Below are 26,695 nucleotides of genomic sequence, written 5' to 3' on the forward strand. Positions count from 1 at the left end.
TTTTCAAAGGTCTCTGTGGAGGCCTAGCCAGTGCAGCAGTATACATCACATCTTCCCTGGCCTCCCTTCTTTTCCCCTACTCTTGCCAGCCTGGGCTTGCACCTCCTAAATAAATCACTGGAACCATTAACTTTAGCCTGGACTGTACATCCTAGCCAACAGTTTTGTAGAAAGATCTGTTAGTGCTGGGGATCTCTGAGCATTTGCTTTCTCCTCTGGGCCTCTGTAGCACATTTCCTACAAAATAAAAGGGCTGATTTTGTTCTTTCATTAAAAAATTTTTGTTTATCTATCTGGCTGTGACAAGTCTTAGTTGTGGCATGCGGCATCTGTAGTTACAGCACTGAACTCTTAGTTGTGGCATGTGGGATCTAGTTCTCTGATCTGGTCTTGAACCTGAGTCCCCTGCCTTGCAAGCACAGTCTTAGCCACTGGACAGGCAGGGAAGTCTCAAAGGGCTGACTTTTTAAGTGTCAGAGAGCCCTATCCTTTGACGTTAATTCATGTGACCTAATTTCTCCTTCCTGTGTCCACCATGTGGCTGGGGAGTCTAAATCTACAAAGAAGCGATGAATATAATAGTTAAGAAGGCTCTGGAGGTAGCCTGAATTTGAGTTCTAGCTCCTTGGTCCTTACTCTTCCTAGTTTGGTCCTCACTCTTCCTGAGCAAGTGACTTGACCTCTCTGAACCTTAACCTTCTCTTATGTAAAATGTGGTAACAGTTATCTATTTCAGTATAATCATGAGGAGGAGATGACTTAATTCAAATAAAGTAGGTAGAATAGCACTCTTAGCGTTCAATAATGTTAGTGGTCTTAACATTCAATAAGTATTGTATCTAATAATATACCTACCCCAACTATGACTGGGAAGGGGTACATGCCCCTAAGGATACCAGGTCCCTCCCACTGACCTACAAAAAAACTTTAGGCAACATCACCCCTTCCAAAATACTTTTATTTAAAAAAAAAAAATTATTACAAACAAACAAAAACACCACAAAACCCGCTTTTCTTTTAAATAACGCGGCATGGAGCAGTTTGGTTTCCACCCTATTGCACGTGGTCCGGCCTGGTCATGAATCAGGAGGCTGCTGGGACTCGGGTCCTGTGAAGGAGGTGGGGTTCAGCCTGGGGGAGGAGGCCAGCCTCTCCCACTACCTGGAGGTGCCATGAGGCAGAGGCTGGGTTTCCATAGCAACCAGGTAGCACATCCCTGTCATCCTTTGACAGGCCCAGCTTATCTTCCCTGAGGCCCCAGTGACACAAGGGGAGTCAGAACTAGAGGAAAAGGCAGAAGAAATGTGGAAGTGGGAAATCAGACTCCCGGAAACAGAGTCTCATTAAGGCATTTGGAAGAGATAAATTAATTCAGGAAGACCCACCTTCACAGAAGGCTGAGATAACCAGACACACACACACATGCAAGACAATTTGTGGAACCCTGAAGTGGGAGGAGAGGAGGCCACTGCTTAGAGGCCCCATCAAAACACACACACACACACACAGAATTGCATCCAGGGAGTCATCCCACCAAGACTGGATGAGGAAGGAGCCCTCCCCTGCCCCCCATCAAAGTTTTAGGATCCCAGAATGATTTCCATGATGTGATCTAGTTCATTCCATTCCCAGGACCCTGGGGCACAGAAAAGGTTGTGAGGAGGTTCTGGTGGGGCCACTGCAGGCTCCTTCTCCACTGCGGATGTGTCAATGTCCAGGAAGAAGTCATCCAGGCCTGAGTCCCCCAGGTACCGGGAGCTCAGAGCTTCTAAGAAGACTGGATCGGGCTGGGAAAGCACTTCATTCTGGGGGCTTCGGGGAGCTGCTGGATTCTGAGGTGGCTCGGTCTCATCCATGGAGGTCTCCAGCTCCCGGAGAATAGAGCCAATGGTTGCCGACAGCGAGAAGTCCTCCTCGCCCAGGAAGAGGGGCTCCGGGGGCAGGGCAGGTGCAGGAGTCAGGCAAAGCGCCGCTTGGAGCTGCTGGAGGGTGTTGTGGATGAGCACGTGCCTGCGAAGGCTGGGTGCTCGGGGGCCTAGGCTTCGCTGGACTTTGTCTAGGGAGATGCGGAGCAGGGCTTGCTGGTAGCTCCGGAGGCCTGCTGGACTCCAGTCCCACTTCTCATCCTCTTCTTCTTCCTCCAGATCTGAGTGCTTCCTCTTCAAGCCTCCTACCATGATGCCCTATGGAGAGAAGAGGGCCAAATAAGACAGAGCAGAGCTAATTCAAATCCCGAATCTCTAGTATGACCATTATTGATTTGTAATGATCCAAACTTCAGTTTCTGCATCTAAAAATGAAGATAGTATGAGTCCCACAAGGCTAAGAAGAAAAGTCAATGTACGTGATTAAGAAAATTAGATCTCAGGACTTTCCTGGTGGTCCAGTGGCTAAGACTTTACGTTCCCAATGTAGGGGGCCCAGGTTTGATCCCTGGTCAGGCAACTAGATCCCAATGTCGCAACTAAAAGTTTGCATGCCGCAAGGAAGACAGAAGATCCACATGCCTCAACCAAGACCCAATGCAGCCAAATAAACAGATAAAAATATTAAAAAAAAAACCACACACCAAAATCTGGACTTAAAGGGTTTGAATCCCACTTACTTGCCCGTGTTGCCTGAGTGAGTTTAACTACTTGAGACTCAAATTTCCTCATATGCAAGATGAGGATCCTAACTCAAGTCCCCCTAAATCTTAAAGCTGTTCTTTCGACAATACTCTTTTCTTCAAGTGTGACAGATACAAGACAGGTGTTGAGCACAGAGCTATGGCCTTGAAGCAGAGAATCCTGGGTCTGAATTCTGCTTTTCACACTGCTCAGTTGTGTGATCTTGGGAAGCAATGTGACATCACGCACTTTAATGAACGAGAGTCAACTGCTATTTATGAAATATTTTTGAGTGCCTACATTCCAGCCACCTGGAGCCCTGTTAAGGCACCTATCTCTGAAGACGCTTCTTTCCACATGGAAGCTACTTCTGTCCATGCCCTCATCCTAACTGACTGCGAGCGTGCCCAATGACAAGGTATGGGGCCTCCCTCATTCCCTCCGCGGAGGCCTTCAGGTTTCCCCTGGGCGAGCCTCACAGGAAAACTTGCTAGAACTGATTCACGCCAAGCCCCGCCCCCACCAGTCCATCCAACCAGATCTCGGCCCTCTACAGGCCCCGCCCCCTACGATTCCCCTTTCAGCATTCAGACACGCCCCAATTTGGCCCAGGGGCTTCTGGGAAATGTGGGCCAATAGCCATCAGGTACACGAACTGACGTCGAGCAAGCACTACAAGCCCCGGAGGGCTCCGCAGGCCGCAGGGACTAGCCTTCCCCGCCCTGCCCCCCACCGGGGCATGCGCACAGTGGCCCAGTGTACGCGGGGGAAGGGAACCCGGACGTCCAGCTGCTTGGCGATTGCCAAGCCCCGCCCTCCGCTGCCTCCTGGGCTGCGGGTCTGAGCTCCACGCCCTGAACACCCCTCCCCCACTCCAGACTTTGGCTCTAAAACTGCTTTCTCCCGGTCCTTTGGAACCGCAGAAAGTCCTGGATTCTTCACTCAGGCTGCTCTCGGGCCCAGAGACCCAGGACCCCAGCCACAACGCTCAAACAAATGCGCTCCGATTCACTCCGTTCGGGACACTAAGTATCTCAGTTACGAGACCGTCTCCCGTCAACGTTCCTCTATTCTCCCGTCTTTCAAACGCTTTTCGACTTCACCTCCAGTCTCCCACTGTGACTTCTAAGAGCCGACAGGGAACTCTCCCCAGAACCCACTCTCCTACTCTGCGTCTGGGAGACCCAGAGTCCTTGTCCCTACTTCTCTCGCTTCTCCAAAGGTCCGGGATCCCAGCCCAGCCCCTCACACCTTTCCCTAAACACTAGAGCCCCGAATACAACCTGTCCCAGACTGTCCTAATGTTTAGTTTCCCCCAAAATTTCCTTCTCTAGTTTTCTCGCTTCTCCAAACACACTATCTCCAAGCTTCAAACTTCCTCCACTTGGAACATTTTGCCCCCCACCCCCAAAACTCTGCCTTCCGTGCAAGGATCTCGAAACCCCGGTCCCTAAATCCTCTCTCCAACCCCTATTATCACCCTGAATCTGCGCCCCCTACTCTCGCTCATACCCCGCCTCCACAACTCTCGAGGGAGCGCCTCCACCTCCCTCAATTTAAGGCAGATCCCAAACCAGGTAGCCACACCTCACCTCAGCTGCCAGGTTCGCAACCACCACCTCCGGGAACGCCCGCGGCTTAGCGACCCTCCAGTGTTGGGTAGGGGCCTGGTTCACCTCCCCCGGGCCTCTCACCCTGGTCTCAGGCCCACCCAGCTCCGCCCGGGAGTCAAGCCGCGAGTCACGATTGGCTGGAGTCCTGCCGGCCGCGGGGCGCGGATTGCTGGGCGGGGCCACCCGCTAGTCGCCAGGAGACGCCCCACCCGCTCTCCCCTCCTTTGCTTCGCGGACCAATTAAAGGATTCCGACTAGCCGGCCGGGGCCACGTCTCTACAGAGTGGAGGGCACATCAACGCACTTTCCTTTAACTTAGCTACTATCTTCACTCCAACACTGTCATCTTTGCTCTCTGCTATCCCTTTATACCAGGCCAGGACCGCGTCGCGAAGCAAGAACTGGCTGGCACTCCCCACTCCACCCCGCTTTCGGGGCGGGAGGGGCTGAACGTCTCGCTGAGGCCGCGCCCATTGGATTCAGGAGGGCGGAAGCAGCGGGGAGGATGACGCATTGACGATCAGCCAATAGTTTGGCGCGGCCTACGTTGCCTGGGCGATCGCAGCCCCGCCCCTCGCCTCCCCTGTCCTGCCCCTCACACTTTACCCGAAGCCTTCTTCTTATAAGGACTTCTCCGGCCTGTCTTCTGGTGGTGCCTCATACGTCTTCCTAATGCCCAGTCTTTCCGCTCTCAGGGTGGCACGTCTGCTGCTGGAGACTAGCCTATTGCTCCCCACTGTCATGGGTGCAAAGTTCAATCTCATTTTTGTCTCAAAGCCCTTCAGGTCTGGCCAGATACAAACTCCTGCTTGCTCGCTAAAATCCTGCCACACTCTTTGACTTGCTGTATTTCTAAAATGGCTCCAAGTGCACTCCACCACCAAGAACACAGAGATTCTGTTTTCTTCCCTGCTTTATCCACAGTGCCTACAACAATCCCAGATACATAGCTGCTGCTGCTGCTGCTGCTGCATCGCTTCAGTCGTGTCCGAGTCTGTGCGACCCCATAGACGGCAGCCCACCAGGCTCCGCCGTCCCTGGGATTCTCCAGGCAAGAACACTGGAGTGGGTTGCCATTTCCTTCTCCAATGCATGAAAGTGAAAAGTGAAAGTGAAGTCGCTCAGTCGTGTCCGGCCTTCGCGACCCCATAGACTGCAGCCTACCAGGCTCCTCCATCCATGGGATTTTCCAGGCAAGAGTACTGGTGTGGGGTGCCATTGCCTTCTCCGCTGATACATAGCAAGTACTCAAAAATGGAAGGGGTGAAAAGAGGCCTCTGGATCTTTAAACTTGCGTCCCCATTCTGAAAACACACCCTCATTCCCCAGAACCCAAAATTCTCACCAGAAACTCATTCCAAAGGAGTCCTTCCCTCAGAAGCCCTCCTTGAAGCTCCAGGATGGGTTGGGGCCTTTTCTGGGCTCCCTTGGTGTCCTGTGTTGTTTTCCCCATCGCAGCTCTGACTCTTCTGCTCCTGCCACTGCATCTTGGCCCTGGGCTGTCACTGTCTAGACTGTGGACCCTCTGATATACCAAGGTTATCTCAGGCTCCCACTGCTTGGGCCACAGCATCACCTCCCACAAGGCTGGACACCAAGCAGGTACCCAGTGAAAGTTTGTAAAATACCTGGACAATGTGATTGAAAGAGATAAGAGGGCAGAAATAGAACGGTGCTGGTGCTGCGAAAGCCTGACCCAGCCTTGCCCCACCCCTACGCGTTCTCACCAAGGGAAGTTTTCTCCAGGCCACCCCTGGGAAGGAAGGTTTAAGTCTCCTCAGGCCAGTTCTTCCACCGGCTGGACTTTGTTAACCAAGTTGTCCATCTGTTTGCAGAGTGCAGGATTGGAATGGATTGGGGGTTGGGTATGGACAGAGAGGGATTTGGGAGTTTGGTGGGAAGGGGCTGGAGGTAGGGAGAGGGGAATGTCTTGCTCAGGCCTGGGAGAGGTGTCTCTGGGGAACAAAGGTTGGGGAGAATAGATTCCAAAGAGGGACATGTTTAGGAATGGGGGGGGTACAATTCTTCCCCTTCCTCCTCTCAAACTTGCCCCTCCAGGGTTCCCTTCACAGGGTGACACTGCTAGAACTCCATCTCCAGCATATAGCCCCAGGCTTCTTCCTAGATGTATCCTTCCCCTCGCCAGAGAACTGTCCACTCAAGACTCTCTCCCACCCACTCTCCCTTCTCTACCTCTGGGCACCTGGGTTTCCAGCCTCTGCTCTTTCATACTCTGATCCATCTTCACACAGTTGCCAAGGAAAGCTTTATAAAATACAAATCTGAATGTGCCCCCCTCCCTGCATCTCCCCTGCTCCACTCATTGCACAACACCTTAGACTGAAATTTAGACTTTTTACAATGATTCTGAACAGCTTCGTGTTCTTTGAACAGCCCCTCTTGGGGCTGATCGCTCTTCTCCTCCAAACGAAAATGAAAGTGTTTGTCACTCAGTGGTGTCTGACTCTTTGCAACCCCATGGACTGTAGCCCACCAGGCTCCTCTGTCAATGGGATTCTCCAGGCAATACCGGAGCGGGTTGCCATTCCCTTCTCCGGGGGATCTTCCCAAGCTAGGGATGGAACCTGGGTCTCCTGCATTGCAGGTGGATTCTTTATCGTCTAAGCCACCAAGAAAGCCCTCTCCTCCAAGCAAAGTGTTATTAACTGTAGGGGATAGATCTGAGTTCTTCAAAGGTGCCATGTGCTATTCAATTGCCTGGCTCAAGTGGTATCTTCTAACTAGAATGTCATGTCTTAGAACGTTCTCCTGGCTCATTCTCACTAAATCAGGTTTCAGGCAGGACATCTGCTCTTCCACAGAACACTGTCTGCACCTCCAGCTGGGTCCCTCGGCCCTGTGTGCTTCCTCCATCAGAGTTCTGGCTAGTCTGTGTTGTCGCTGTCAGGGGCAAGACTGTCCTCCCCACTGGACTGTGAGATCTCTGCGGGCAGCATCACTGCTAGGTCCACAGTCACCACTGGGTCCCTGGCACAGAACCAAGAGAGGAAATGAATGAATGAATACCCAGAAAATCTCACAGAGGCAGACAGACACACTGAGCACGCAGAGAGATGTGGATCCTCTAGAGTCATCTGAAGCTCTTGGCTCTAGATTTATTGCCCCCTTCCTTTGTTCTGTTTCACAGGATGCTGTCTTCCCGGGACAGGGCCAGAGCCCTATTCATACACATGGGAGGGGTAGGTGGTGTGCCCGTCGTACTCATCGGTGGTGAGGCAGCGCAGCATGAAGTGGCCCAGGTCGTGTTTGGAGATGACCCTCGAGGGTCCTCGTCCATCCAGGGTCACCGTGTAGGCCCCAGTCAACGGGTGGTCTCCTGCGAGGGAAAGACAGAGGGGCCAGGTAAAGCGGATGACCTTTCCTCTCCCCCAACTTGTGATCATGCCAATGACATCCCAGGGTGTCTACAGAGTGCCTAGACCAGACGGTAGAAGATGGTATAAGAGCTGGGCTTCCCTGCTTGTCCACCGGTTCAGAATCTGCTTGTCCACGCAGGGAACTCGGGTTCAATCCCTGGTCCGGGAAGATCCCACACGTCTCAGAGCAACTAAGCCCATGGGCACAACTACGGAGCCCGAAAGCCTAGAGCCCGTGCTCCACAACAAGAGAAGCCACTGCAGTAAGAAGCGCAAGCACCGAAGAGTACCTCCCCCTGCTGCAACTAGAGAAAGCCAGGTCACAGGAAGGAAGATCCAGAGCAGCCAAATAAATAAATGAAGGAAAAAAACAAAAGAGGAAAGAAACATACACTGTCACAACATTCCCGCCAAAAATATTCAATCTGAGTCTGTAAGACAGAAATTTCTGTAATGACAGAAATCCAGAATGTGGAATATTTCAAAAGATATCTGAGACAACAAGATCCTACTGTTTAGCACAGGGAACTACATTCAATGTCCTGGGATAAACCATAATAGAAACTAATATTAAAAAGAATGGATTCAAGAGGGAGGGGACATATGTATGCCCATGGCTAATTCATGTTGATGTACAGCAGAAATCAAACCAATATTGTAAAGCAATTATCCTTCAATTAAAAATAAAGTTAAAAATAAAAGAATGGATATATATATATATATATATAAAAAGAAAAGACACCTTGCCTGTTATGTTTCATGTTAAAAAATAATTTAAAAAAAATGATATGGAGGATTGTTCCAGACTGGAGGTGACATGGCAACTAAACGCAACACGTGATCCTGGATTGGATCCTGATTTTGAGGGGAGAGGAAGGTTGGAAGACATTTTTTGGCAGTTGGGTATGTCTGAGTATGGAGTGGATACTAAATGATGTGATAGAGTGAATGTCAATTCCTTTAGTGCAGTAACCGTACTGGGGTTTGTTTCCAAATACTTCTTCTTGGAAGATGCCTACAAAGAGGTTCTAGGAGTAGAGTGTGCCAATGTAGACACACACATTTAAAAAAATGTATGTATATACACTACGTATATATTCACATAATCACACATGTACATTGTGTGCTAAGTCATTTAAGTCATGTCCAATTCTTTGCAGCCCTGTGGATTGTAGCCCACCAGATTCCTCTGTCCATGGAATTCTCCAGGCAAGAATGCTGGAGTGGGTTGCCATACCCTCTTTCAGGGGAATCTTCCCAACCCAGGGATTAAACTCATGTCTCTTTACATCTGCCTGCATTGGCAGGTGGATTATTTACGACTGGCACCACCTGGGAAGCCCCTACACTTGTATTCACATAAACACACATACACATTAGCGGCATGCATAAATGATAAGCAGATAGGTGGGGAAAAGAAACAACCCAAAATGTTAACAAGTGAACCCAGATGAAGGGTTTATGGGTAATTCTTAAACCTTGAATTTCCTTAACTTTTCTGGAGGTTTCAAAGTTTTCATATTCACACAAAAAAAGAACTAAAAACCCCCCCCACAACTTTGTGTTAAGTAATTTTTAGGCTTAATCTCTCCGAATATTCACTTTAAACCTGGGAGGTCAAGAAGTAATATGAGCCCGTTTGGAGATGAGGAAACTGAGGCTCAGAGGTCACAGGCCTGAAGTCTGCACAGCACTGGGGCTGGCGCTCTCTTTCGCTTCTCCACCATGCAGCCTCACCACTGATTCACACCTCAGGATTCTCATCCAGCAGAGTCCCTGAACTGAACCTCAACATCGAAGCTTACCTGAACCTCTGGAGGGTGGTATACAAGCCTCCTCCTCCTCCAGGCAGAAGGCCCCGGGCACAGAACTGCTCATCCAGCAGGCAGGCAAACAGGAAGGAGACAAGTTCCCGACTCAGGCCTGGGCACTGCTGTTCCCTTATCCCAGAATGTCCCCCCTCCCCTTAGACACTCACCTGGTTCCCTCCCTCAGGGCATGAAGCCATGTCCTTAGAAAGCCTCTGCTCTAAGCAGCACCCCATTACTCTCTTCACTGAACTATTAACGTATGTTTCTTCATTCAGCATAGCACCACTCAACAGTAATATGGATCATCTATCTTTCGTTTGGATTTCCTTGGTGGCTCAGATGGTAAAGAATCTGCTAGCAATGCAGGAAACCTGGGTTCACTCCCAGGGTTGAGAAGATTCCCTGGAGAATTCCATGGACAGAGGAACCTGGTGGGCTACAGTCCATGCGGTTCCAAAGACTTGGATGTGACTGAGCGACTAACACTTGCTCTTTCACATCGTTCTTTTGTCTCCCCTGCTAGAAATGGAAGCCTCATGAGATCAGAGACTATGTCAGTGATACTTGTTTTATTGTTTTGGCCTCAACACGCAGCTTGTGGAATTTTAGTTCCCCAACCAGGGATCAAACTCTGGGCCCTGGGTAGTCAAAGCCAGTGAAAGCCTGGAGTCCTAACCACTGGGCTCCCCGGGAATTCCCACTGGTACTTGTAATGCTGGCCAGGTGCACACCTCCTGTGCAAGAGACATTTGTAAGTGAACGAATCTCTCCCTCTGACTTTGGGTCTCTCAATGTGAATTCCACACCCGGGAGGGGTAAAGAGGGTGTGGTTCCCTCCACAGCACCACCTGGAAGCAAGGCATCTCCCCTGGTATTAGTTCATCCGACAAATATTTACTGAGCACTTATTACAAACCAAATGCTTCGCCAATGGCTCAGTGGAAAAGAATCTGCCTGCTATGCCAGAAACACAGGAGATGGGGGTTCGGCCCCTGGGTTGGAAAGATCCCCTGAAGGAGAGCATGGCAACCCACTCCAGTATTCTTGGCTGGAGAATCTCATGGACAGAGGAGACTGGCGGGCTACAGTCCAGGGGGTCCCAAGAGTCAGACAGACTGAGCCAAGAGTAGGATAGGACTGAGCAACTGAGCCAAGCCCTATCTAGGCACTAGGAACACAGCAGTAATCAAAACAAGACAAAAATCCATGCCTTCAAACAAAGCTTCATACTTCACAATTCTAGTGAGGGAGACACACACTAAATAAGATTAAAAAACAAGGGAATTCCCTGGTGGTCCAGGGTGACCACTTTGCATTTCCACTGCTGAGGGCAGGAGTTTGATCTCTGGCAGAGGCTCAAACAGTAAAGAATCTGCCTGCATTGCAGGAGACCTGGTTTCGATCCCTGGATCGGGAAGATCCCCCTGGAGAAGGGAATGGCAACCCACTCCAGCATTCCTGCTTGGAGAATTCTATGGACAGGGGAGCCTGGCACCTACAGTCCATGGGGTCGCAAAGAGTCGGACATGACTGAGCATTAACACTTTCTTTCACTTTTAGAGTAACTAAGATCCCACAAGATGTGGGGCGTGGCCAAATAAATACATGGGTTTTAAAAACAAAGAACCGATGTGAAGCATAAGTCCCCATCTCTTGAATGTGGAGGAGCCTCAGTATAACTTCCTTCTAATAAAGAGAGTACAGTGGAAGAAGTCCTGAGAGACTGCAATTTCAATAAACCTAGACAGCATATTAAAAAGAAGAGACATCACTTTGTCGACAAAGCTGTATAGTGAAAGCTATGGTTTTACCAGTAGTCATGTACAGATGTGAGAGTTGGACCATAAAGAAGGCTGAGCACCAAAGAGTTGATTGATGCTTTTGAACTCTGGTGTTGGAGCAGACTTTTGAGAATCTCTTGGACTGCAAGGAGATCAAACCAGTCAATCCTAAAGGAAATCAGCTCTGAATATTCACTGGAAGGACGGATGCTGAAGCTGAAGTGCCAATACTTTGGCCACCTGATGTGAAGAGCCAACTCATGGAAAAGACCGTGATGCTGGGAAAGATTGAAGGCAGGAGGAGAAGGGGATGACAGAGGATGAGATGGTTGGATGACATCACATGAGCTTGAGCAAATGAGTTTGAAGGACAGGGAAGCCTGGTGTGCTGCAGTCCATGGGGTCACAAAGAGTTGGACACGACTGAGCGACTGAACAACAGGGAAGGCCCAGCGAATGTCCCCAGAGGACTGGAGGGGGCAGGCTGGTGATGACCCTGCAGTTGGCTCTCTGTCCACTCACCTATATGTGGTGGCATCACGGCCACATACTTCAGGCCCGACTGCTGCAGTACCTTGTGCATCCGGACATGGTCATCGGTCACATCCTGCAGTCTTGGGGGCACCTTGGAAGGGTCCCACAGTAGGAAGGCTGGGGGGACACAGGGCAGGATCAGACAAGACTTGAGGACAGCCTGGCCAGGCCCATAGCCCGCAGGTCTCCTACCAGAACATCTCCCTGCAGGGACTCATTACTGCCCTTCAGTTGTTCCAGGCTTCTCACCCCACCTGCTCCTGTCTGGTATTACCTCCTGCCTAGACCATGGCAGAGCCTCCTCCCTGTTCTCCTGACCCTACCCTTGCACATCTGGGACCCTACCAGGACCCCATCTCACTCAGGGGAACAGCAGAGGCCCCATCAGGGCCCCGGGGCCCCACTTGATCTGATAGCATCAGCCCCCTGGCCTCACCACCCAACACTCTCCCCTTCACTGGCTCTGCTGCAGCCACGCCCCTGCCTCACAGTCCCTTCCCCTCCTCATTCCCCCCTCATGTCATCTCCCTTCCCTGGGAGACAACAGGTGTGATGGAACAGCGGTGAGGCGTGTGGGTAGTGGAGACAGACAGCCTGGTTCCACACCCCAGCTCTGCCAGCTACAGGCTGTGTGATCTCGAGTAAGGCGATGGGCCTCTCTGTGCCTCCACTCCCTTAGCTATAGACGGGAGGCGGTAAGAACAGCTACAATTCACTGGGCACCTAGGGTGTGCCACCATGAATGGAAGTACTATCAAAGGAATTTTGAGAGGATTCAGTGGCATTCATCTGTGAGGTGCTCAGATGGTGCCAAGCACACAGTAAGTGCTCAATAAACACTGCTAGCTTTAACTGCTCCTGTCACACACCCTGCAGCCTTCTTTTCAGATTATTCAGGAAGGGCATCTCTTTGTAACCCTGCAGCCTTCTTTTCAGATTATTCAGGAAGGGCATCTCTTTGTAAATTGGGAGCTCTTTGAGAGTAAAGACCTGGCCCATGTATCCAAGGCTCTGTCACTTCCTCTTGCATTCTCTCCCTGACGCCTTCTTAGGCTGGGTCAGACACCTCCTCTGAACCCCCAGAGTCCTCTAGCCTTCCCCCATCCCAGCTCTGATCCCGTTCCCCATGCTCCCCCCGGATCCTGGCCTTGACCCCTCTGCCTGTGCCTCACCCTCCATCCTGGCCCTGACTACTCCGGCCTGTCACGGTTTGATGATCACGCTGTTACCACTTCCTTTCTGTTCATGAGACCCATGAGTGCAGGGCCCAGGTACCATTCAGCAAGGTTCAGATGCAGAATTGGTGCTCAATAAATACACAGTAACTCGGAGTAGCTCCAATGCCACCTTGTAGAAACCCCTGGGCTGCCTGTCCAGTACCCAGCTCCCACTTTTCAGCCCCAACCCCTACGACCCTGCCACCCACCCGAGGTGCAGGCCACGACCTTGTCCACGCCATGGGCCTTCATGGCCGCCACAATATTCTGGGCACCCTCGGACATCACTGTGGTAGGACCTTAGAGGAGACAGAGAGTGGCTGTCACTGGTGGGCGGCGGCGGTGGCAGGGGTGGCAGGGGAGGGGCTGGGGGTGGGGGCGGCGCTGGGGGCCGAGGTGCAGGGGTGGGCCGCGGGCAGAGGGGGGGCTCAGTACTGAGGTCATTGCGGGTGCCCAGCAGCACGACGACAGCGTCCTGCCCAGCCACAGTCTTGTCGACATCGGCCGGCTGCCGGACGTCGCCCACCACCACGTGGGCCGGCTGGGGCCCCTCTGAGGGCAGCCTGGAGGGGTCCCGCACCAGCACCGTCACCTCATAGCCTGCAAAGAAGGGCAGAGAGGCAGGTCAGTCGGCTTGCAGGCTGGCACTCCTAGGCTCCAGAGGCTGGGTCCTGGAGGGTCCCATGAACCCCCAAATCCATCCCCCAGATCCCCTGTTCTGAGACCACCATCTTCAAACATTTTTGCTGGCATACTCACAGTTGATTGTTAAAATAGGGTGATACCTCCCTGCCAGTTCATAAATAATCTGCCGATGCCTTTCTCTGCCTCTCATCCCCTTGACTTCTCTACTCCCTCCTCCCCCCAACAACTAAAGGGTTAAGCTCATCATCACACTGGTCTATGTCCCCCGTCCATGGTTCTGGAGGAAGCTGAGGTACTGCCAAGTATGTTCATCATTGGGTTTGGTCCCCCAGGCCTTACTTCTGAAGGGTTGGGTCCTGTCTTTCGTCTCTGTGTGCGTGCCAAGTTGTTAAGTCATGTCCAACTCTTTGTGACCCCGTGGACTATAGCCCACGAGGCTCCTCTGTCCATGGGATTCTCCAGGCAATAATACTGGAGTGAGTTTCCATGCCCTCCTCCAGGGGATCTTCCCGACCTAGGGATCGAACCTGCGGCTCTTACATATCCTGCGTTGGCAGGTAAGTTCTTCACAACTAGCGCCACCTGAGAAGCCCTGGGTCCTGTCTTACTGGTCATTTATTTTGAATATTTCTTTGGCATATCACCTCCCAAAAGAACTTTGGATAACTCTGTGTCCCTTGGCCCCACCATCACACACACAAATACTCCTTTTTAAAGTTTATAACCAACAGGGACTTCCCTAGTGGCCCAGTGGCTAAGACTCCATGCTCCCACTGCAGGCACCTGGGTTCAGTTCCTGGTCGAGGAACTAGATCCCACGTGAGGCAACTAAGAGTTCACATGCCCCAGCTAAGATATGGTACAATCAAATAAATAAATAAATATATATACTTTAAAAATCAAGTTTACCAGCTACATATTTCTTTCTTTGTTTTAGACAATGGCAAAATATATTAATGTTTATGCATATTGCAAAAAAAAAAAACCCAGTAGTTTGTAGTCTCTGTCATGGACTGAATGCTTTTGTCATACGCTGAATTCATACGCTGAAGCCCTAACTCCCAATGGGATGGTATTTGGAGATGCAGCCTTTGGGAGGTAATTAGGTTTAGATGAGGTCATGAAGGTAGAGAGTAGGGTCCCCATAACGAGATTAGTGTCCTTCTAAGAAGAGGAAGGGGCTTCCCTGGTGGCTCAGTGGTAAAGAATCTGCCTGCAGTGCAGGAGCCACAGGTTCGATCCCTGGGTCGAGAAGATCCCATGGAGGAGGGCATGGCAACCGCCTCCAGTATTCTCACCTGGAGAATCCCATGGACAGAGGAGCCTGGCAAGCTGCAGTCCATGGGATCGCAGAGTCAGAGATGACTGAAGCAACTTAGCATGCTTGTACACAAGAAGAGGAAGACCAAGGCGCTCTCTCTCTACAGTGTAAGGACACAGCATGAAGGCAGCCTCTGCAAGCCAAGAAGCAGGCCCTCACTAGAAACCACACCGGCTGGTACCTTGATCTTGACCTTCCCAGTCTCTGGAACTGTGAGAAATGAGTGCTGATTAAGCCACTTGGTCTGTGGTATTTTTGTTATAGCAGCCTGAGCTGATTAAGACAGCCTCTAAACAGCATTCTCGTGAGAAATGAACCCGAGCTCCTTGAAGGAATGGCTGCTTGCTGGGCCGGGGCAGGGAGAGGACAAGATGAACCTGGAACATCTTGTACCACCAGCTATGTGATGTTTAAAGAATGATGAAGTGAGGTCAAGAGGACACAGAAGCCACTTGAAGGGGTTCTCAGGACAAATCAGGGGCAATTTGATTTGTCCCAAAGAATACGGATGGCAAAGAATGGAAGCACATCAAATATATAAAAATATGTGAATTCATAATGATAACTAAGAAATTTCATTGGTCATCACTGTTACCTATCAGAGGATTAATCTATTGTTCTGAAAATGATAAAGGAAAGGCAAAACAACACAACAGTCCCAGTTTCCTTGATACTTGTCATCATATATTTAAAAAACAAATAATTAAAAATCTGTATACTCTGGGGCAACGATGATAATAGTGATACTTAGTGGCTTCCCTGGTGGCTCAGTGGTAAAGAATCCGCCTGCCAATGCAGGAGACATGGGTTTGACCCCTGATCCAGGAAGATGCCACATGCTCTGAAGCAACCAAGCCCATGTGCCACGACTACTGAGCCTGGGCTCCAGAGCCAGGGAGCCACAACCGCTGAGCCTGGTGCCGCAGTGACTGAAGCCTGCGGGCTCCAGAGCATGTGCTCTGCAACAAGAGAAGCCACCTCCACGAGAAGCCCACTCACAGCAGCTAGAGAGCAGCCCCCTCTTGCCACAACGAGAGGGGGAAAAAAAGTCGTTGGAGCAACAAAGATCCAGTGCAGTCAAAAATAAATAAAATGAAAAAATAAAGATACATAGTATTTATAGAGCACTCACTAGATGCCAGGTGCTAAGTACTTTACATTTATTAGCTTATCTAATTGTCAAAGCAACCCGGATTTTGAATTCTATCTGTCCCTACCACTAGCTAGCTTTGTGACACTAGGCAGGCCACTTAACCTGTCTGGCCTTAGAGCCTTCATTTGTAAAATGACACCAATAACAGTCTCTGCCTTACAGGGTTGATGTAGGTTTGAATAGTATTCCTAAAAGTTTAAAGTGGTTGGTTGATTTTTGACAAGGGTGCCAAGACAATTAATTCAATGGGAAAAGAAGAATCTTTTCAACAAATGGTGCGGGGACAACTGGATATCCATATGTAAAAGAATAAAGATGGATCCCTACCTCACATCATATATGAAAATTAACTCAAAATTATCAAAGATCTAAATGTAGGAGCTAAAACTGCAGTCCATGGGGTCGCGAAGAGTCGGACACGACTGAGCGACTGAACTGAACTGAATTGAAAACTATAAATATAAATCCTAGAAGGAAAGTGAAGTTGCTCAGTCATGTCAGACTCTTTGCGACCCCATGGACTGTGGCCCACCAGGCTTCTCCATCCATGGAATTTTCTAGGCAAGAGTATTGGAGTGGGTTGCCACTTCCTTTTCCTTTTCCTAGAGGAAACATAAGCATAAATCTTTGTGCCATTCGATTAGGCAGTGGTTTCCTAGCAGTGACACCAAAAGCACAAGCAACAAATGGGAAAACAGATTCACTGGACATCATCAAAATGAAAAATAAAAATTGGTGAAAAAGTGAAAACTGAAATGAAAAGAAAAAAGCTTCCAAGGACACTATCAAGAAAGTGAAAAGACAACCCACAGAATGGGAGAAAACTTTTGCAAATCATATATCTGATGAGAGACTTGTATTTAGAATATATAAAGAACTTTTACAACTTGATAGTAAAAGATGAACATTAAAAACTGAGCAAAAGATCTGAATAGACATTTCTCCAAAGAAGATAGACAAATGGCCAATAAACGTATGAAAAGATACTCAATATCATTAACCATCAGAGAAATACAAATCAAAACCATAGTGAGATACTATTTCATACCCACTAATGGTCTGGACCTAATAGAAGCAAAAGATATTAAGAAGAGGTGGCAAGAATACACAGAACTGTACAAAAAACATCTTCACGACCCAGATAATCATGATGGTGTGATCACTCATCTAGAGCCAGACATCCTAGAATGTGAAGTCCAGTGGGCCTTGGAAAGCATTGCTATGAACAAAGCTAGTGGAGGTGATGGAATTCCAGTGGAGCTGTTTCAAATCCTGAAAGATGATGCTGTGAAAGTGCTGCACTCAATATGCCAGCAAATTTGGGAAACTCAGCAGTGGCCACAGGACTGGAAGAGGTCAGTTTTCATTCCAATCCCAAAGAAAGGCAATGCCAAAGAATGCTCAAATTACCGCACAGTTGCACTCATCTCACATGCTAGTAAAGTAATGCTCAAAATTCTCCAAGCCAGGCTTTAGCAATACGTGGACCGTGAACTCCCTGATGTTCAAGCTGGTTTTAGAAAAGGCAGAGGAACCAGAGATCAAATTGCCAACATCCGCTGGATCATCGAGAAAGCAAGAGAGTTCCAGAAAAACATCTATTTCTGCTTTATTGACTATGCCAAAGCCTTTGACTGTGTGGATCACAATAAACTGTGGAAAATTCTGAAAGAGATGGGAATACCAGACCACCTGACCTGCCTCTTGAGAAATCCGTATGCAGGTCAGGAAGCAGCAGTTAGAACTGGACATGGAACAACAGACTGGTTCCAAATAGGAAAAGGAGGACATCAAGGCTGTATATTGTCACCCTGCTTATTTAACGTATATGCAGAGTACATCATGAGAAACGCTGGACTGGAAGAAACACAAGCTGGAATCAAGATTGCCGGGAGAAATATCAATAACCTCAGATATGCAGATGACACCACCCTTATGGCAGAAAGTGAAGAGGAACTAAAAAGCCTCTTGATGAAAGTGAAAGAGGAGAGTGAAAAAGTTGGCTTAAAGCTCAACATTCAGAAAACAAAGATCATGGCATCCGGTCCCATCACTTCATGGGAAATAGATGGGGAAAGAGTGGAAACAGTGTCAGACTATTTTTTTGGGTTCCAAAATTACTGCAGATGATGACTGCAGCCATGAAATTAAAAGACACTTACTCCTTGGAAGAAAAGTTATGACCAACCTAGATAGTATATTCAAAAGCAGAGACATTACTTTGCCGACTAAGGTCCGTCTAGTCAAGGCTATGGTTTTTCCTGTGGTCATGTATGGATGTGAGAGTTGGACTGTGAAGAAGGCTGAGCGCCCAAGAATTGATGCTTTTGAACTGTGGTGTTGGAGAAGACTCTTGAGAGTCCCTTGGAATGCAAGGAGATCCAACCAGTCCATTCTGAAGGAGATCAGCCCTGGGATTTCTTTGGAAGGAATGATGCTAAAGCTGAAACTCCAGTACTTTGGCCACCTCATGCGAAGAGTTGACTCATTGGAAAAAACTCTGATGCTGGGAGGGATTGGGGGCAGGAGGAGAAGGGGACGACCGAGGATGAGATGGCTGGATGGCATCACCGACTCGATAGACATGAGTCTGAGTGAACTCCGGGAGTTGGTGATGGACAGGGAGGCCTGGCGTGCTGCGATTCATGGGGTCACAAAGAGTCGGACACGACTGAGTGACTGAACTGAACTGAGGAGGACTATAATCAAAAAGACACAATGACTGTTGGCGTGCCTGTAGGGAAACCGGAACCTTCATACAGGGCTGATGATGTTGAATGATGAGGTTGCTTTGGAAGACAATCTGGCAGTTCCTCAGGTTAAGCGTATTGTTATCCCTGTGATCAGTGGTGTCTGACTTTTTGTAACCCCATGGACTGTAGCCCGCCAGGCTCCTCTGTCCATAGGATTTTCCAAGTGAGAACACTGACGTGGGTTGCCATTCCCTTTTCCAGGGGATCTTCCCGACCCAGGGATGGAACCCACATCCCCTGTGTGTCTCATGCACTGGCAGACGGATTCTTTACTACTATACTACCTGGGAAGCCGTTGTTACCCCAGCGACCCAGCAATTGGACTCCTAGGTATATGCCAAGAGAAATGGAAACGTATGTTCACACAAAACCTGTACATGAATGTTTATAGAGGCATTACTCATCAAAGCCTCAAAGTGGAAACAACCCAAATTCCCATCAACTGAATGGATAAATAAAAGCAGTATAGAGGGAACCTCTCTAGTGGTCCAGTGGCTACGATGCTGTGATCCCAATGCAAGGGGCCTGGGTTTGATTCTGGTCAGGGAATTAGATCCCACATGCCTCAGCTAAGACCCAGCACAGCCAAATAAATTAATTAATTAAAAAAAAAGTGGTATAGGGAATTCCTTGGCAGTCCAGTGGTTAAGACTTCACACTTCCAGCACAGGGGTTGCAGGTTTGATCCCTGGTCAGGGAACTAGGATCCCACACGCCACACGGCACAGCCAAAAAGTAAGAAAGAAAGAAAGAAAAGTGGTGTAGATAAATAATGTAACGGTGCTGTGCTGTGGTTAGTTGCTCAGTCGTGTCCAACTCTTTGCAACCCCATGGCCCACCAGGATCTTTTGTCCATGGGGATTCTCCAGGCAAGAAAACTGGAGTGGGTTGCCATGCATGCCCTCCTCCAGAGGATCTTCCCAGGGATCGAACCCAGGTCTCCTGCATTGCAGGCAAATTCTTTACCATCTGAGCCCCCAGGGAGGCCTGTGAATACTGGTGAATACTCTTCTCCAGGAGATCTTCCCAACCCAGGAATCAAACCGGGGTCTCCTGCATTGCAGGCAGATTCTTTACCATCGAAGCTACCAGGGAAGCCCAACACAATGGTATTTCACCAATAAAAAGAGATGACACATAGGCTACAATATAGATGAACCTTGAAAAAATTCCTTTTGCTAAGTGAAAGAAGCCAGCCATAAAGAGTCACATGATGTATGTCTCCATTTATAAGAAAGGTCTGGAACAGGCAAATCCATATAAACAAAAAGTAGATGAATGATTGCCTAGGGCTGGGGAAGTGGCTCAGCAGGAAAATGGGGAGTGACTTCTAGGGGTTTCTTTTTGTAGTGATGAAATGTTCTAAATTGATTGTGATGATGTTTGCATGAGTCTGGGAACATGCTAAAACCCATTGAATTATATTCTTTAAATGGGTGAATGGGGTATGGTATGTGAATGATAAAGTTGCTACTGAAAAGATGCAAAATGAAAACGAAAACAAATGAAAAGCTTAGAGGAGTGTCTGGCACAGAAAAGAGGGCTCTATGGGTGTTGGCTGTGACCAGGCCTTTTCATCATCTCACAACTGTATTTCCTGGCCTGCTCTAGTCCTCCCTGGGCTTCTGGCGTGTCTCAACCCCTCCAACCCACACTGCACATTATAGCCAGATAGAGCTTTCCACAGTTATATCAAAGTGCCCTAGGACTTCCCCGGGGGTCCAGGAGCCTAAGACTCCATACTCCCTGGACAAGGGGCCCAGGTTTGACCCCTGTTCAGGGAATTAGATCCCACATGCTGCACCTAAAGATCCTGCCTGTTGCAATTAAGACCTGGTGCAGCCAACATAAATAAATTAATTAAAAAAAAAACACGCCCCAAAACAAAGTGCCCTTGGCTCAGATCTCTCCCTATCCACCCTCCACCCCAGTGCCTTAAGATAGTCATGTTCCTTATGATAGCCTTCAAGCCTCCCCTCTACATGGCCCCCTCCATGTGGCCTCTCCTCTCCAGACTGTGCTGGAGCCAAAGCCCTCTTCACTAACTGCGCTTCTTTCAGTTCCTCAAACGCACCATGCCGTCTCCTGCCTCCTGGCCTTCGCACACGCTCCTCTGCCTGGACCACCCTTACCCTCTTTCTCCAGCCAACCGTGCTTCCTCTGTCATGGCCCTGTGGGTGCAGGGGCTATGACATACTCAACATCATCTCCTGGATTTATTATTATTTTTTAACAGCCCTGCCAGGTAACATGTGGGATCTTAGTTCCCCGACCAGGAATCGAACTTGTGCCCTTGGCAGTGGAAGTGCGGAGTCTTAACCAGTGGATCATCAGAGAAGTCCCTCCCCTGACTTTTATATCAACACAAAAGCACAGTCTATACTGTGCCAGACACTTGAGTTCAGACTCCAGCTCCACCTCTCCTTTTTTTTTTGACTGCACCGCAAGGCCTATGGGATTTTAGTTCCCTGACCGAGGGGAACCTCAAGCCACTCGCAGTAGAAGCTCACAGTTTTAACCACTGGACTCCCAAGGCATTTCTCGGCTCCACCTCTCACTGGCAGAGGAACCTCAGAAAACGCCTTCCCTGACTGGTCCTCAGTCTCTTCTCTAAAGTGAAGGTCGGGCTTTCCTGGTGGCTCAGTGGTAAAGAATCCGACTGCTAATGCAGGAGATACAGGTTCGATCCCTGGTCTGGGAAGACTCCCACATGCCTCAGAGCAGCTAAGGCCTCGAGCCACAACTGTTGAGCCTGTGCTCTAGAGCCCGGGAGCCCCAACTACTGAGCCCAAGTGTCGCAGCTACTGAAGCCGGAGTGCCCTAGAGCCTGTGCTCCACAAGAGAAGCCACTGCAGTGAGAAGCACGTGCCCTGAAACTAGAGAGTAGCCCCTGCTGGCCCCAACTAGAGAAAGCAGCAATGAAGACCCTGTGCAGCCAAAAGTAGATAAATAATTTTAAAAATAAAAACTAAAATGCTCTTGCCTGGGAAATCCCATGGACGGAGGAGCCCGGTGGGCTGCAGTCCATAAGGTCGCTAAAAGTCGGACATGACTGAGCGACTTCACTTTCACTTTTCACTTCATACATTGGAGAAGGAAATGGCAACCCACTCCAGTGTTCTTGCCTGGAGAATCCCAGGGACGGGGGAGCCTGGTGGGCTGCCATCTATGGGGTCGCATAGAGTCGGACACGACTGAAGCGACTTAGTAGTAGTAGTAGTCGTCTCTAGCATGCCTATCCTGTGTGTGATCACCTTTCATATGGAATGCTGGCCTCAGACACATTGGGGAGCAACAGGGGCTTTCAGGGTGTCAATGTAGTCACTGGTTAACTACCACCGTATTAGTAAAATGGACCCTAGAAAATTGTGGGCATTTTGGAGGAGAAACATTCTCACCAACACGAGAGCTCTGACACAGGCCCAGCACAAGAGTGCCGATCAGCGCGACATTGTTGGTAATTGTGCTGGTGCCAAGTCGCTTCAGTCGTATGCGGCTCTTTGTGACTCTATGGACTGTAGTCTGCCAGGCTCCTCTGTCTAAGGATTCTCTAGGCAAGAATACTGAAGTGGGTTGCCGTGCCCTCCTGCAGCGGATCTTCCCAACCCAGGGATCGACCCAGTGTCTCTTATGTTTCCTGCATTGGCAAGTGGGTTCTTTATCACTATAGAGCCACCTGGGAAGCCTATTGGTGATTAGAGACATTTACTGAGAGCCTCCTAGAGAATTCCCTGGCAGTCCAGTGGTTAGGACTGCAGGCTCTCACTGCTGAAGGCACAGGTTCAACCCCTGGTTAGGGAACTAAGATCCCACAAGCTGCAGGAACCAGCCAAAAAAAAAAAAAAAAAGCCTCTTATGTGCCAAGTGCTGTACTAAGCTCTTTCCACTGATGAGTGACTTAAGAAAAATTTTTTTAAACACAACTCACATTTAAATTTAAATAGCCACAAGTGGCTAACGGCTACTATGTCAAACTATAGTTTTAGAAGTCACAGATTTTGCCCTTTACAAAGAACACAAGCATTTGTAAGGTTATTTCCAAACTTAAAAAAATTTTCTTTCTTTCTTTCTTCCTTTTTTGTTTAAAACAAATCTCTTACTTTATCTTTTTTTCCATTAAATTTTATTTTGAAATAAATTCAGACCTATAGGAAAGTTGCAAGACCTATATTCTCATATTTGCTTTATCTTTCTCTCTGCGTATACACAACACATACATGTAACATGTATAATTATATGCATAGGTATAAAGTTTTTTTCTAAGTATATGAGAATAAGTTGTAGAAATCATGCCCCTTTTAAGCTTTTTTCATCTAAGCCTTCCATTCAAAGTAGATTTCACTGTCTAACCTTGTATACACAAACTTATACATGTATAACTGAGACAATAGTTTCATAAAACCAGTATTCTACATGTGATCCATTCTGACACTGTTACGACCCATTGAATATATTTCAGAACTCTCTATGACCCGCAGTTTGAAAACGGCCCTCAGACTGCAACAACCTCACAAAGTAGGTTGTATTATATGCCCATTTTGAGTCTGGGGAAAGTAAGGCAAGTTTAGGTAATTGGGCCAGGATCACACAGCTATAATCTATAATTACTCAGCCAAGGAGTGTCTACTGAGCACCAGCTATATGCTGGACGGGCCTCCCAGGTGGCTCAGGGATAAAGAATCTGCCTACTAATGCAGGAGATGCGGGTTCAATCCCTGGGTAGGGATGATCCCCTGGAGAAGGAAATAGCAACCCACTCCAGTACTCTCGTCTGGGAAATCCCATGGACAGAGGAGCCTGGCAGATTACAGTCCATGGGGTTGCAAAGCGTCAGACACGACTGAGCGACTAAGCACAGCCCACCACATGGGCACCAGAGTCTGTGCCTTCAGGACTCAGGCCTACAGAGCCACGGAGGTCAATAAAAGTCTAGTTCGTTCAAGCCCCTCCTTTTTCTGATGGGGACAGGGAGGCTCAGGCTCACTAGCTCTGAAGAGACCTGTTAGAGCCACCGTAAGAAGGCAAGGACTTCCCTAGGCCTCAGGTACAGCCCATACTTCCAGGTGCAGTCCCAGCTGTGACCAGCAGGGAAGCTAAGTGAAATTTTATAGAATCTAAGATGAAGAGAAAGGTAGTAATCTGGGAATCCAAAACTCACAGTGACTCAGCATCTTTCAACTTCTCCCTCTTACTTCCTCCCCAAGAAATATTTATCAGCAAATTTGTTTCTCCTGTCTCCACAAGTCAACATCCTCACTAGGTTTTCCCTGGGGAGGTGGAGAGAAGTGGGGCTAAAGGGGAACTTTGAGTCACAATCCCTCCCAGGGAAAGTTGGGCTAGGAGGCAGCTGAGAGTGGGATCCTGGTGGCCTCCACCCTTTGGGGACACCCAGATAGTCACTATCTTCAGAGTCACTCAGGCCAGCAAGGGTGGGGCCATATATCTGGACAGGCCAGACTCTGCTGGGAGTTGGTGAAGTTGGGGTGGTGGGGGCTGGGTCCTGCTGCATACTTATCCCCTTTCCTGGGGGCAACTCTGAATTTTCAGCCCTCATTGACTTTCCTGGGACCTGTGTCCCCAAGTCTTCACCCTTGTCTCCATGACCTTTCCATTAGGTACTCATAGCGGCTTACCCCTCAGTTTTTCAATTTTAAAATCCTTGGTGCTCAGACCAAGTGCTGGCGGGCTCTCAGTGGTTAAGAGCAAGCGGCAGGTAACAAATTTCAGCACTGTGCCTTTCCAGTTATGTGACACTGGGCAAATCACTCAGCGAGACTCGGCTTTCTCTCATTTGTCAGGTGAGGTGATACTAGTTCCCACCTCACAGGAGTGCTATGAGGATTCAACGCAAATGGCGAGAGGGCACTGTGGGAAGATGCCTCAGGCCTGGCGTAGTAAAGCCCTTGCTGGGTGTGCAACCACCCACCACACTGCCACCAGCACACCAACTGTCTGTCATAAGAGCATTGGATCACTACAGTCCCCCAGCCTCCCAGGGCCATTTCGTTTCCCTTGGGACTTAGATCAAGTTGGACCTCATAGCGGTCCCCATTTCTGCCCCCGTGGCCACCAGCTTTGCTCTCTAGGTCCTCGCACACCAAGGCACGTTGGCTCCAACCTCCCTGGGCCCAATCCCACGATGCCTATAGTTCTAGCTGTGCACCCCGCGACATTCCCTGCCCGTCCCAGCTCATGCCTGCTTGCACCGCCTGCGCCAGCGTGGTGAGCCCGGTGTTGCCGGTGGCGCCGAAAAGGGCAATCTTCTTGACGACCATGCTGCGGGATCGCGGGGGCGCGAGGCCGTGGAGTTGCAGGACACGCGGGAACCGACTGGCTGCTGGTTCCCCTTCGCGTCCTTTCCTAGAGGGAGGGACGGGGCGGGGCCGCCTCAAGGTTCGGTCGAGGGGAGGGGCCAAAGGCCACGCCTCTAGCTAAGTATAGAGTGGGCGGAGCTGGAGTCAGCTCGCCTGAGGCCCAGCACCGCCCCCTCCGCCTGCCTCTTAGCCTGGAAGGCGTGTCTGGCGGCCCGCGAAGGTGGACGCAGAGCCCCGACTCCTCGCTCTAGCCTCCCGGGGTGGGGCGGGGCGAGCGCGGGCCCTGCCCACAGTCCTCTCCTCGTTCACGCCTCCTTTTCACGGCCGTGAGTCTGATCTGGGGCACACGTAACGCCCCACGGCCTTCCCAAGGCCACAAGGGGAGAAAGTGAGGCAGAACAGTGTGGGTGCGTGAGGGAGACACTGTGTAGCTGCGTGTCTATGTGCCCGTGTTGACCCCGTGTGACTCTGCGAATAACCCCAAGGGAGAGCATGATTGTGGAAGACACTTGTGGCCTCTGTGTAAAACACCGTATTACAGTGTGAGTCTATGTGTGACACCACGTGTGGAAGGCACTGATGCTCTTCCTCTGTGACCGGTGGTGACACCGGTGGATAGTGGGACCGATTGTGATCCTATATGCATCCATGACGCTGGGGGATATGGTGTGAGTGTGGGACGTGTGAGTTGTGATATACGGGAGTGTGTGACTCTTTGTGTGTGACTCTGTGACATCATTTGAGTGTGGCTGTGGGTGTTACTGTTATTGTGATGTTATTTGTGACCTGTGACTGTGTAACATGTGTGTGACTGTGCAGGATGTATGACTCCCACGTGAGTGTGTAACAAGTTTGAGTGTGTAAAAGTGTGTGATGCTGTGTGATGGTGAAGCCGTGTGTGATGTGTGAGTCGATGATACTCTGATCCCATGGAAGTGTGCTACAGTGTGTGGCACATGTGTGCTCGTATATGACTCCACGTGAATGGTGGTGACACGATTTGAGTGTTTTACAGTGTGTGACGCTGTCGGGCACCGTTTCAGCGCGGGACCTGGTGCAAGCTTGTGACTGCGTGACATACTTTGAATATTCGACCCTGCGTGACCCCGTATAAGGGGACGACAGTGTGAGCGTGTGGATGTGGATAGTCCTTGAGACGCTGTATGAGACCCCGCGTGTGTGTGGCAGTGCGGGAGTGTGTGACCCGGTGGGAGTGTGCACTGTGTGTGACGCTGCCTCCAGGTCCTGCAGCTGTGTATCGCACGCCGTGGCCGGGTTTGTGGCCGCGCGTGGGCAGGCGCTGCAGGCGGCGGGGGTTGGCTGGGGAACCGCGGGCGGGAGAGGGTCCCGGGGGCGCGCCGAGCGCGGCGGCCACGCGATCGGGAGGAGGCGCGCCGGCGGTAGCGGCGCATGCGGATCTGGCCGAGCGGCGGAGCCGGTGGAGCCGAGCCGAGCCGGCTGGGCCGGGCCGGGCCGAGGACACCGACAGGGAGGGCGGTCGGCCACGGCGAGCAGCGGGGACAGCGGCACCGGCGGCTGCGGGGCCAGGTGAGCGGCGTGGGGGCGG

The 26,695-nt window shown here is 49.9% G+C and overlaps 2 protein-coding genes across 2 annotated transcripts; both read right to left on the minus strand.

Moving 5' to 3' along the window:
• Nucleotides 1-959: 959 nt before the first annotated feature.
• SERTAD3 (SERTA domain containing 3) lies at nucleotides 960-4,420 on the minus strand. The gene is made up of 2 exons (XM_068992776.1): nucleotides 4,202-4,420; nucleotides 960-2,183 (listed from the first exon to the last, which is right to left on the minus strand). Exon 2 carries the CDS (start codon nucleotides 2,175-2,177, stop codon nucleotides 1,581-1,583), a length of 597 nt encoding a protein of 198 aa, XP_068848877.1. The 5' UTR covers nucleotides 2,178-2,183; nucleotides 4,202-4,420; the 3' UTR covers nucleotides 960-1,580.
• A 2,893-nt stretch (nucleotides 4,421-7,313) lies between these two features.
• BLVRB (biliverdin reductase B) lies at nucleotides 7,314-25,164 on the minus strand. Its single transcript, XM_068992955.1, has 5 exons — nucleotides 25,011-25,164; nucleotides 13,378-13,542; nucleotides 13,152-13,241; nucleotides 11,714-11,842; nucleotides 7,314-7,559 (listed from the first exon to the last, which is right to left on the minus strand). The coding sequence occupies exons 1-5, from the start codon at nucleotides 25,087-25,089 to the stop codon at nucleotides 7,402-7,404; spliced, it is 621 nt and encodes a 206-aa protein (XP_068849056.1). The 5' UTR covers nucleotides 25,090-25,164; the 3' UTR covers nucleotides 7,314-7,401.
• Nucleotides 25,165-26,695: the final 1,531 nt, after the last annotated feature.

Source organism: Capricornis sumatraensis, chromosome 20 (genome assembly GCF_032405125.1).
Source record: "Capricornis sumatraensis isolate serow.1 chromosome 20, serow.2, whole genome shotgun sequence".
In the NCBI taxonomy this organism is placed as follows: Eukaryota; Metazoa; Chordata; class Mammalia; order Artiodactyla; family Bovidae; genus Capricornis; species Capricornis sumatraensis.